We start from the raw sequence: 11,531 nt of genomic DNA, 5'->3' as shown, positions 1-11,531 counted from the left end.
GCTTTTTGTTAAGCTCAGTATTCACATGCAAGCCTAATGCTTACAAGATTTTTTTCATCAACTTTTTGATGATAAAATAGATGTCAGTTACTGGTGAATGTGGTTGGCTTGGACTGTGTTTACTTCTCAGAGCTCCTGCTTCAGGCTGGGAGTGAGGACTGGGCTCTGCACCAGCAGTTTTAAACTCTGAGCAACTCTTGAATATCTGCCTTTGTCAAAAGAGAAAAGGTGAAAATAGGGACAAGTTGCTTTACTGCAGGAATTTGGCAGAACTTCCAGCTTATGGATTGAAGAATGATTCATAAAGATTGATTTGCCCTTTTTTTAGTGGTTTTTTTTTCCTGTTTTTAGTCAAAATCCTGTGTAGAGGTTTGGCCATTCCTGTGCACATGGAGGTAAATTTGGCACTTCTCTAATCAAACAGTAATGCCAAAAGCTTTGGAGAGGTTTCCTCTTCATATAACAGAACTTTTTAGATCCAAAATGAGCTCTATACAGAACCTTTTCTTGAATTTTGTGTGAGGGGAGATAAAGGAGCTCCTGTGTGGGCTGCCAGTTTGTGTTTACTTTGGAAATAAACCTTTGAGTTCTTTTTGGGGACAGGGAGCCAAAACCTGGGCTGGGGTTATTTCTGCTTGATCCCAGCAGTCATGGTCTCCTTAAACTTGAAGAATAAGAAGATTCTTCAGGTTTCAAGTTAGGTATCATCAGTTTTCTCTCCATTGCTACAGAAGGAGGAGGTTGAAGTGTTTTCATTTCATTCTAAGTAGTTTTTAACAGAGAAAAGGAAGCTAAAAGAGAAGAATGAGCATCACTTTGATGTTTGTGCTTCAGGACCAGTGCTGCCCAACAGGAGAGGGATGAATGATGATGGGAGGTTTCAGAGCAGGGGAGCTCAGTCCTTTTTGCAGGATACCTGGAACTCTGCTATGGAGAGAGATTCCTTTTCCATTGCCAGCCCTGCCTGGATCCCCAGCAGCCACTGTGAGAGAAAGGGACACCAATTCTGACTCATCATCACTGCAGAGTGAAGATGCACCTGATTTACAGCAGAGTCATCCTGGGACACAGCTGCAGGTACTGCTCACTGTTTATTGGGGGTTTTTAAGCCAACTCAAACTGCAAATATACACAGACATAAAATATACACAGACATAAAATATACACAGACATAAAGCACCAGCTGCTTTTAAAACCAAAAGCCATTGATTACTCTGAAACATTGCTTTGCTCCCTTCTCTGTGTGGGATCCTCACCCTGTGGTCTGCAGGTTGCCCCCAATACTTACAAATCACAACAGAGTTGGGAAAAATCCTGCTTCAATTCTGCTGTCTCCTACAGAATCCAAGTGAAGTGTGATTGGGGCTTTTTGTTTGCTTTGCTTGAGGTTCAGTCAGGGGCAGCTGCAGGCTTGGATCCATGCTGGGAATTAGAGGAAGGACTCCATGTGTCCAGCTGTATCCTCAGAACCTCCTTTCCACAATTCAGGATAATCTTGTTACAGGGCTGACACAGCTCCTGTTGGTCTCTAAATTCCAGTTCTGTTTGCTGTTATACAAATAGCTGTAGAATAGTTACATCTGGCTGCACATCACAGAGAAAATTACAGCTGCTGTGGGCTGGAATCACCTGCCACCTGATCCCAGCTTTATCTGTGAAGAGAAACACTGAGAATCATATTTATGCCTAATAAAAGGAAGAGCAAAAGTTGCATGACAAGTTCTGTAAGGAGAGATCTTAAGCATGCTGTGATTGTCTGGCAAATGAGTGTTTTTGTAAAAATCCCATTAATGCCTCTGCTGAACACTCAGTGTCACTTTGTGAATGAAGCAGAATTTCCCAGAATATCCTGAGCTGAAGGAAGCCACAGGGATCATCAGGTCCAGGTGGTGAACACCAGCTGACACTGCAAAAGATAGGCTTTAGAAGTTTATATGAAGAAAAATCCCCAAATCTATTTTATTTAATCTCCAGTTGGGGTTTTTTTGTGAAAAGAGAAAAGGTGAAAATAGAGTCAGGTCAAGGAACAAGTGAGATAAGATAAACGGTTTAGGCTGCATCTCAGCTGTTATCACTGACAGTGCAGCACTGATGGCTCCCTCCTTTAAGCTTAAATCTCTTTTTATTTCCCACTGGCACCAGATTACAAATCATCCCTCACAGATGTGAGCTGAGATAGCCAGGATGGACCCAAAGGTGAGTTCCAAGCTGATGAAATCCATGTGCAAAAGCCACTGCTCCTAAATCCAGCTCTAGGATAAGACCCTGCCCTTGGACAATGCTCCTGCTCCTCTGCCACAGAATAAGGAATGGGAAAAGGCAGAAAGGCAGAACTATTGAGCTCTGGATGGAACAGCACCCACCCAGCTCAGCCTGGAACAGCTGATACGTGGCTGGATTTCGGATTGTGGAAGCAATGAACACCTCAGGAGCTTTCCTGTCTGCTCTGGAGGAGGAGAGTTTCTGTAGCATCCCAATGAGGGCCACAATTATCTCAGGATCATACACCACATCTAAAAGAAAAAAAAAAAAAAACCCATACAATATTTATTGAGAATTGAGCAAAAACCAGACTAAAAACTGCAAAGCAGAAATAAAATCTTCACAGTGCAGGAGAATATTGATATTTTATGGGCTATGCCCTCATCACTAAAAATCAGTGCTCCTTTTTGTAAATGGATTGTCAGATATTTTATTTAAGCCCATCCTAAGGGAGGCAGCAGAACCACTGAGTGTTGCTGCTCTGTTCCCACTGCCCTTGGCAAAACAAACCTGCCTTGTTAGGAATGAGTGGGTTAGAGGCTGCTGCCAAGGCCTTGCAGATGTTTCCATCTGGAGTCATTCCCTGGAGGGCAGAAATGGGGGTGAGGGGTCAGGGAGCACCAAGGGGAGCAGAATGCTGATATTTCGGGGGGGCTGTCTCCTACACTGAGGTGTGCAGGTGTGCAGGTTTCCCACACTGAGGTGTGCAGGTTTCCCACACTGAGGTGTGCAGGTTTCCCACACAGAGGTGTGCAGGTTTCCTACACAGAGGTGTGCAGGTTTCCTACACTGAGCTGTGCAGGTTTCCTGCACTGAGGTGTGCAGGTGTGCAGGTTTCCTGCAGTGAGGTGTGTGCTCCACTGCAGTCACTCCTGCTGCAGTAACAGCAAATAGAGAGATGTCAGTGCCCCTCAGCTCTTTCCCTCAGGGTGCAGCTGGGGCTGGTTTGGGCACTGAGCAGAGTCACTGCCATTAGGTACCATGCAGGGACTTCATTTCATACAACTCCCAATCACTGCATCCTGTGATACCTGGGATGCCAAAGTCATTTTTGCACCTGGATTCTCAGGTTTTTTCTTTGCACAGCTCCAAATCAGGATGTAAGTCCTACAGCTGAGGCATTCAGCTCTCACTGGGTATCACCACCATCATCCTACTGCCACTAGGTTTTCCATTATTGGATTTTTTATAAAACTCCCTCTGAATTCACACACAGACAAGTCCAAACACAGTCTGTAGTTGGTTGTTGTTATTTGTTTCTCCTCAGGAGGCTGCTGGGGTGGCTGAGCCCTGCCCACCCTGCTCCCTGTGGTACCTGCTGCAATCACAACATCAGCTCTGAGAGCCAGCAGCTGTTTCTCTGTCACTGAGCCCCAGTCCAGCTCAGCCACAATCACTTTGGGGGTTTGGCAGCTCTGTCCTTCCCCCTCCTGTCCCTGGGACTCTGTCTGGGGGCTCCAGGTCCCGTCAGGCTCCGGGCTGAGGCCGTTCAGCTGCAGGTTCTCCCCCAGCTGGCTGAGAACACGGGGGTGGCAGTCACTGAATATGAATGTCCTGGGCTGGCAGCTCTTGCAGATGGCAATTCCAGTGAAGCCAACCCCACTCCCCAGTTCCAGGATTGTCCTGAGGGTAATGGAGTAAAAAGGACTATGAGGACTCTGCACCGAGTTAAAATCAAAATATTGTAAATATAATTAAAGGTAAAATCAGTTCCAGATAATTACAATAATTTTTTGAGTGAACCATCCACAATCTAACCTTTGTCCCAAACAACTGGAGAGTTGGGAATAACTGAGGGTGGAATTGTCAGCATAAAATTAATTAGCTGAAATGCTGATTTCTGTAAGGCACAAAGCATTCCCACCACAGGGGGGAGAGACATTCCCACCTGGCTTTGGCCATCTGCAGCACAGTTGTTTCCACCTGAGCTGGCTCTCCAGCTTTTAGTCAGTGGAGAGAAACAAACACTGAGCAGCAAAGTTCCTTCCCCTGTGAGCTTAATTATTATTAAATTATCTTTCCTCAAAGAAAAGGGAGGGGCTCCCTTGGCTCATCTTGACTGCTTATAAATAAAGTGAAAATTACGTGATCAGAGCTGCACACCAATCTAACATAGATAATCCTTGGTGCATCCCATCATGGAGGGAAAGTCATTAGTGAAATTACTGAGAACTGAACAGCTGACCTCACAGAGCAGGTCAGACTGCACAGTGCAAGGGTTTGATCCCAAACCAGGTCCTAAACCAGGCCCTCTCCTGGGTTAAAGTTTGGCAGAACAGACAAGAGCAGCAATTACTCAGCAGCAAAAGGGTGTAATTTCAGTTATTTTGGGTGCATAATCTGTTATTAAATATTTCTGTTACTAATTACAGTAGTGTAGCTCACAGTATCAAAGGGCTGGAGCCAGGCTGGGAGAGCTGGGGGTGCTCACCTGGAGAGGAGAAGCTCCAGGGACACCTCAGAGCCCCTGCCAGGGCCTGAAGGGGCTCCAGGAGAGCTGCAGAGGGACTGGGGACAAGGGATGGAGGGACAGGACACAGGGAATGGCTCCCACTGCCAGAGGGCAGGGATGGATGGGATATTGGGAATTGGGAATTGTTCCCTGTGAGGGTGGGCAGGCCCTGGCACAGGGTGCCCACCCTGGATCCCTGGCAGTGCCCAAGGCCAGGCTGGGCAGGGCTGGGAGCAGCCTGGGACAGTGGGAGGTGTCCCTGCCCATGGAATGATGTCCCTTCCCAGCCAGAGCCCTGTGTGACCCTGCAGGATCAGAGCTCTGTGGTGCTGCCATACCTGCCCCTGAAGAGGCTGGGGTTCTGCAGGGCCCACTGGGCCAGGTGCAGGGCAGCCTCCCAGGTGAGGAGCCCCGTGGTGCCCCCGGAGATCAGCGCTGTGCTCTCGCAGAGGCTCACACAGTCCCCCGAGGGCTGCAGGACACAGGGAGGCAAAGATGCATCAGCACAGGCCATGACTGAGAGCTTACAATCAACAGGAGCACCTGGAAAAAGGCAGGAAGCACTCCAGGCTTCAGGGTGTGTGGCATTCACATTCCCTGAAAAAATTCCTTCACCCAGGGTTTTTCTCCTGGGAAGCTGAAAGGCAGCAAGAGAGGCCTCAGAGCAAAGGAAAACAATTCTGATCTCATTTGCTTCTCCTGTGCTGTGCTCATCTAGAATGTGTTTGGAGATTGTTTACCCATTGTTTCATTGGATTCTGCTGTGAGTTGTTTTCACTCTTTGGCCAATCAGTGCCAAGCTGTGTCAGGACTCTGGAAAGAGTCAGGAGTTTTCATTATTATCTTTTTAGCATTCTGCAAGTACCCTTTCTGTATTCTTTAGTATAGTTTAGTATAATATTCCTTAATATAATAAAGTACTAAATTAGCCTGAGAACATGGAGTCAGATGCATCATTCCTGCCTTTGTCAGGGCACCCTGCATTTACAATAAAGGTGGGTGTTTTTCAAGCCAATTATTGCTTCATTTGGGTGAGTAAATGTGGTTTAGAACAGTGCAGAGTCAGTTTTTACCAGTAAGTAGTTTTTGTAACAGTGAGTAGATTCTTCTGCTTCTTTCAGAACATCTGCCAGTGCCTCATAGAGTTCATCCAGGGGTTCAGCAGCTGTGGATTCCAGCTGTGAGGGAGGAGAACAGGGCAGCTCTGAGCATCACAATGTCATGAAAGAGAAAACAACTGCACTCTAAGCCCCATTTTAGTACAGTGAATTTACACTGAATGCTGTGGTTGGTTATTACATGGGGTATTCTCAAGGAAAAAAAAAAAAGAGAGAAAAACAAATGGAAAATGAGCTGAAAAGCAAGAGGTACCTTTTTGATGAGCTCAGTCAGGAAGCCCCTCCTGTACTTGGCTGAGGGGGGATATTTCACACACAGAGGGTGAAGAATTGTCTACAATGAGAAGAGCCATGGAAAACAATTACCCAGGGCAGGGTTTAGGAAAGGCACTAAGGACCACTAAGGACCAATCATTTGGTCTGGATGCCATGAAATGCTTTGGAATTTAGTCTGTACAAGAGATGCTAAGCCAGAAATTGAAATGGGATGATTTCTGACAGGTTTGTGAGTTTACATAACTGTGGCCACAGATTTCTTACTTTTTGTGGCAACAAAAGTATCACTTTTCAATTGCACAAAGAGGAAAATAGACTGAAAATAATCCAATTTACTCTCCTCTTTATTTTGCTCTTCCTTCTTTCCGTTTTGGCTTGCTGCCTGATTTGTGATCTCCATCAGCAGGGGCAGTTGAGCACCCCCATTCCTGTATCCCGAACATCCCGCAGCTTCTTACCACAGCATGCGGGTCTCAGTTTTGATCTAAGAACACTCAAATACCGGGCAAAGAAGGAAATCTGCGGTTCTGCGGGGCCTAACGAAACACCGGATCACCGATGTCCGTATTTCTGAGCAATTCCGGCGGATTTGGGACACCCCGGTGATGGCACGGGGGTGACTCCGAGCCGCTCCTCACCTTGTGCAGAATATCCGCCAGCAGCGCGGAGTCCGGCGCGGTCCGCAGGCTTTGTTCGAGTTCCTAGAACAGGATAAATAGATAAATAAATAAATTAACAACGCCGCGGTGCCGCCTCCCCCGCCCGGCCCGGCCCCTCCGTACCGGCCAGGGCAGCGAGCGGAGCGGCCGCGCCGCCAGGAAGCGGCGCTGGAAGCGCAGGGCCAGGCCCGGGCACGGCTCGGCCATGGCACCGGAGCACACACGGCCGGGCAGGCCCCGGGTCCCGGAGCAGGAGCCGCCCCGAGGGCGGAGCGGCGCCGCCCCACAGGCCCGGAGCACGGAGCGCCCGAGCGGGGATCGAACCCGCGACCCCCGGACACGGCTCCGCCACAGAGCTGCCCGGGCCGCCAGGGGGCGCTACGGCCCCGCTGCCCGAGCGGGAAACACCGGGATGGGGGAATCACACACCGGGATGGGGGGAATCACACACCCGGATGGAGGGGAACACACACCGGGGTGGGGGGAATGAACACCGGGATGGGGGGAATCACACACCGGGATGAGAGGAACGCACACCGGGATGAGGGGAACATCGAGATCATGGAGCACTGCAATCGGGGAAACGTGGAATCACTGGATCAATGAATCGTTGGGATCATAAGAACCATGGAAACGTTGTAATTATGGAATCGTGGAATCATTGGAAAATGGAAATACACAATTACGGAATATTGGAATAATGAAATTAGGGGACCATGGAATGGTTTGGCTGGGAAGGGTCATTAGGGACCAGCCCATCCCACCCCTGCCATGGGCAGGGACATCTCCCACTGTCCCAGGTGGCTCCCAGCCCTGCCCAGCCTGGCCTTGGGCACTGCCAGGGATCCAGGGGCAGCCTCAGCTGCTCTGGGCACCCTGTGCCAGGGCCTGCCCACCCTCACAGGGAACAATTCCCAATATCCCATCCATCCCTGCCCTCCAGCAGTGGGAAGCCATTCCTTGTGTCCTGTCCCTCCATGCTGTTGCAAGTCGCCCTATCTGCTCCCTGCGGGCACTGAAGCGGCCCCAGCTGAGTCTCCCTGCGCTGTCCTTTCCCCAGCCCCTCCCGGTTTCCCTCACGGCGGAGCCGCCTCAGCCCCGGCACCACCTCGGCGGCCTCGCCTGGCGCGTCACAACCCCGCGCCCCGTGACGCCACCGCCGCGCGCCGCCGCGAAGGACACGGCGCCCGAGCGGGGCCGAACGGGACCGGAGTGACCTGAGCGGGGCCGAACCGAACCGGAGCGAAGCGGAGCGGAGCGAGCGGCCCGGGCGGGCTGAGGCGCCATGAGCAGCCCCACGCAGGATGAGAGGCTGCGGGTGCAGCAGCTCCGCGCCCTGCGGCGCCGCTGGCTGCGGGACCAGGAGCTGAGCCCGCGGGAGCCCGTCCTGCCGCCGCAGCGGCTCGGGCCCGTGGCCGCCTTCTGGGAGCGCTTCCTGCGGCCCGGGGAGCCCTGGCGGCACCAGGTGAGCGGCGGGACGCGGGTACAGCGCGGCCTCGCCCGGCCCGCTGGCCCCGCCTGACCGTCCCTGTGCCCGCAGGTGCACAACTTCTACCAGGGCGGCCGCTTCGTGATGCTGCGGGTGCTACTCCCCGCCTGGGCCATCACCTACTTCCTGAAGTACCATCTCCTGGTGCGTGCGGGCCCGCCGGGGCAGGGAAGGGCCGGGGGGATGGAGCGGGAGGGGTCCCACAGCGGGTGGGGGACGGTGCTGCTCACACTCGGCTGCAGATGGGGGTTATTCCCCGTGGCCTGTTCACCGCTTGTGTTGCCTTGCTGGGGTAACATTTATATATAAATTTAGTGTGATGCTTCATCCCAAAGAATCACCCTTGTGTGACCCCACCTGCAGAGCTGCCCCAGGCCTGGGGCCAACAGCAGCAGGACCTGGAGCTGCTGGAGAGAGTCCAGGGGAGCCCACGGAGATGCCCCAAGGGCTGGAGCCCCTCTGCTCTGGAGCCAGGCTGGCAGAGCTGGGGGTGCTCACCTGGAGAGGAGAAGCTCCAGGGACACCTCAGAGCCCCTGCCAGGGCCTAAAGGGGCTCCAGGAGAGCTGCAGAGGGACTGGGGACAAGGGATGGAGGGACAGGACACAGGGAATGGCTCCCACTGCCGGAGGGCAGGGATGGATGGGATATTGGGAATTGGGAATTGTTCCCTGGGAGGGTGGGCAGGCCCTGGCACAGGGTGCCCACCCTGGATCCCTGGCAGTGCCCAAGGCCAGGTTAGGGCTTGGAGTAATTTGGGATAGTGGAAGGGTTAAGGCCCCTTCCGACCAAAGTCATTCCATGATTTATGGCAGTGCCCAGCTTCTCCTGTGATCTGAGCAGAAAAGCTGTGACTGAATTGTTCCTGTCCTGCAGGAACAGCCCTGGGAAAAACCAGGGCAGCAGTTGGTGTGGGGAGGGAAAGGGGCAGCCCTGCCCTCCCTGGCAGCTGTGACTGCTGCAGCCTCAGGTGTTTCTCTAAGTAGTGGAAGGTTTAACAAGACCTGTGCTTAGCACAGTTTGTGTCCTGGAAGCGTCCTGGTGCCCATTTTGAACATTCTTTGTGCTTCCTTAAGTAACACTGTTCTCTCTGCCCTTCCCTGTGTTCTCCCCCTGTTCCAGAAATCGCCGCACGGGGTGGTTGTGGCCAACCCACGGATATTCCCAGTAAGTCTCTCATGGCCTGTCTTATCTTCTGTCACACACACAGGAAGGGGTTTCCAGGGAGCATCTGGGAAATGTCCAGTGACAGCTTTCCCAAGGGATGTGCTGGGTCCTGTGGGCAGCACAGGGACAGTGGGTTTGGGCACTTTAATCTTGACTCAGTCCCTGTTTCAGTGTCACCACTCTGCAGCACCTGGCTGATGCTGCCCCTCCTGGGTGGGAAATACAAACATTCCCTTTGAGAATGGGTGTTCAAAGCCCCAGTGATTATTAACAACATGGAATCACACAGGAGTGGCTCTGCTTCTCCTTGTTAAGCCCTGAGAATGTTGGTTCTGGCTTGGTCCCACTTGTCCCTGAAGGTCCCTCACACTCAGGTGTCCCCAGAGAGTTGTGTCACCTCGGCTTGGGACAAGTTCCATGAAGCAGAGAGTGTCACAATGTTTGGGCTTTTCTGTTTCCAGGCTGCTCTGAGCTGTTACTGATTGGTGTAACAAATCAGAGGGCAAATATTCCTACAGAAGATCAGCTCTGCCCTTTGACTGCTGCCCATTTTTGGCATAATACCTCCTAATCACCTCTGTCTAAAATAAAATTATAAATTATTACATCCCAAACAGCCACAAAACAACATGCTGAAGGTCAAGCTGTTGGCCTCTGTCTTCAGCCTGATTTTTCAGTTGAGTTAGGTCACTCAGCAGGACAAGTCTGTGCCTGGAGCTGGAACAGGTGGCACTGGGGCAGCAGGTTGATTTTTGAGGGATTCCATGGCTCTCCATTGTCTCTGGGCCATGGGGTTGGACTCACTGATCACTGCTGGAGGGGGATTATGCAGTGCTAGAAGTAATTTTTAAAACAAAACAGCTCAAAGTGTGTGGCTGCTGTAGTGAAAACAAGGGGTAAAGCAAGAAGAGGCTCCAGGTAATTTTGCTGTGATGTTACTCCAGCATTCTGGGGATGTTGGGGGAATGAGGGTGTCCTGAGTTGTGGTGAGATTCTTGCCTGGAACTGGGGACTGGGCTGTGCAGGAGGAGTCTGGGTGCCACAGGGAATGCTCACCATGCTCTCTTCCCACAGGGGGACAGGATTTTAGAGACTGGAGAGATCATGCCACCTCTGAAAGATGAGCACCACAGGCACCACTGATGGCCAGGAGCTGATTTCCTCTGTGGGGGAACATGGCCAGAGCTGCACCTGCTGTGTCTGTTCCATAAAAGAGTGTTCATCGTGCATTGTCTCAGCTCCTCTGTCATTTACTGTCCCATTAATCCGTGTCATTCCAGGTGCTCCTCCTGTGGGAGTTCATTATTGCTGGATCCTGGGGAGCTCCAAGGCCCTTGCTCAGCTCTCAGTGAGACCTGGCAGAAGGACAGTGTGGGCTTGGGGTGACAAGAGAGACACTCTGGATCTCAGGGATTTTGGAGCAGAGCTGAGTCCCTCACACACACTTGGTTCCCCACTCTACCACCCTTCTGGCAGACTTCCAGACATTCCACCTATGTCATCCCACCTCTCTGCCTAGGGGGGTGGCAGAAGAGGCCCTGCTGCCAAAACCCTTTTTGCCACTCTGCCTTCAGCCCTTTCTGAGGAAGAGTCTTCCAGCCCCCACATCCTTTGCACTGGGAGGACTGGTCTCTTAAAGAGCAGTGATCCCTGTGGGTCCCTCCCAGCCTGACATATTCTATGATTTGAAGGCTTTAGTAGGTACTTTGGGGATAGGAATGGTTAAACCACAATCCAAAGGGTAACCTGGGCAGCTGTGACACAATCTCCTCATGGAGCCATGAGAGAGCAGCCCAGCCCGTGTGTGTGAGGAGCAGGGGACAGGTCAGAGCCCCTGTACTGTGTCTGGGGACAGCCAGACCCCTCACATTGGCTCTGGTAGGGACTGGAACCATCAGGGCCGTGGCAAACACAGGAAAAACCCCAGCACTCAAAGGAGATGAGGGAGGCCATGGACCCCAGGCCCTGCCAAAGCCACATCCCTTTCTTTCCTTGTGCACACAGTGGCTCAGGGTGGGACAGCACTGAGGAATGAACTGGGGGGCAGCAGGATCCTGTGGCTCATCCCTGGGGAAGGTTGGGGGTCACTGGGGGGGTGGGAGAGTGAGCA

The 11,531-nt window shown here is 51.9% G+C and overlaps 2 protein-coding genes across 3 annotated transcripts; one reads left to right on the top strand and one right to left on the bottom strand.

The window, feature by feature from the left end:
* Nucleotides 1-1,072: 1,072 nt before the first annotated feature.
* On the bottom strand, nucleotides 1,073-7,109 carry EEF2KMT (eukaryotic elongation factor 2 lysine methyltransferase). 2 transcript variants are annotated; one of them, XM_064725677.1, is made up of 8 exons: nucleotides 6,891-7,109; nucleotides 6,747-6,809; nucleotides 6,086-6,166; nucleotides 5,788-5,892; nucleotides 5,053-5,186; nucleotides 3,578-3,885; nucleotides 2,364-2,513; nucleotides 1,073-1,652 (listed from the first exon to the last, which is right to left on the bottom strand). In XM_064725677.1, the coding sequence occupies exons 1-8, from the start codon at nucleotides 6,972-6,974 to the stop codon at nucleotides 1,552-1,554; spliced, it is 1,026 nt and encodes a 341-aa protein (XP_064581747.1). In that variant the 5' UTR covers nucleotides 6,975-7,109; the 3' UTR covers nucleotides 1,073-1,551. The 2 variants fall into 2 exon arrangements, 1 of the variants encoding a protein (XP_064581747.1); XR_010442007.1 differs by lacking the exon at nucleotides 1,073-1,652 and having other exon boundaries at nucleotides 2,377-2,513; nucleotides 3,294-3,885.
* An 804-nt stretch (nucleotides 7,110-7,913) lies between these two features.
* Nucleotides 7,914-10,648, top strand: NDUFB6 (NADH:ubiquinone oxidoreductase subunit B6). The gene is made up of 4 exons (XM_064725834.1): nucleotides 7,914-8,232; nucleotides 8,308-8,400; nucleotides 9,377-9,421; nucleotides 10,496-10,648. The coding sequence occupies exons 1-4, from the start codon at nucleotides 8,053-8,055 to the stop codon at nucleotides 10,562-10,564; spliced, it is 387 nt and encodes a 128-aa protein (XP_064581904.1). The 5' UTR covers nucleotides 7,914-8,052; the 3' UTR covers nucleotides 10,565-10,648.
* Nucleotides 10,649-11,531: the final 883 nt, after the last annotated feature.

Source organism: Zonotrichia leucophrys, chromosome 14 (assembly GCF_028769735.1).
Source record: "Zonotrichia leucophrys gambelii isolate GWCS_2022_RI chromosome 14, RI_Zleu_2.0, whole genome shotgun sequence".
Lineage (NCBI taxonomy): Eukaryota > Metazoa > Chordata > Aves > Passeriformes > Passerellidae > Zonotrichia > Zonotrichia leucophrys.
Note: the sequence above shows the minus strand (reverse complement) of the source record. Positions and strands in the feature narration are given on the sequence as shown.

What these genes read in the sequence shown, in the direction of transcription:
- EEF2KMT (XM_064725677.1), bottom strand. Translation starts at nt 6,974, where the DNA reads ATGGCCGAGCCGTGCCCGGGCCTGGCCCTGCGCTTCCAGCGCCGCTTC. An exon ending in CCCAGCCTCTTCAGGGGCAG is followed by an intron (nt 3,886 to 5,052) that starts GTATGGCAGCAC and finishes CATTACCCTCAG; the next exon opens with GACAATCCTGGAACTGGGGA. An exon ending in TGATGTTGTGATTGCAGCAG is followed by an intron (nt 2,514 to 3,577) that starts GTACCACAGGGA and finishes TTTTTCTTTTAG; the next exon opens with ATGTGGTGTATGATCCTGAG.
- NDUFB6 (XM_064725834.1), top strand. Translation starts at nt 8,053, where the DNA reads ATGAGCAGCCCCACGCAGGATGAGAGGCTGCGGGTGCAGCAGCTCCGC. An exon ending in GGGAGCCCTGGCGGCACCAG is followed by an intron (nt 8,233 to 8,307) that starts GTGAGCGGCGGG and finishes CTGTGCCCGCAG; the next exon opens with GTGCACAACTTCTACCAGGG. An exon ending in TCCTGAAGTACCATCTCCTG is followed by an intron (nt 8,401 to 9,376) that starts GTGCGTGCGGGC and finishes CCCCTGTTCCAG; the next exon opens with AAATCGCCGCACGGGGTGGT.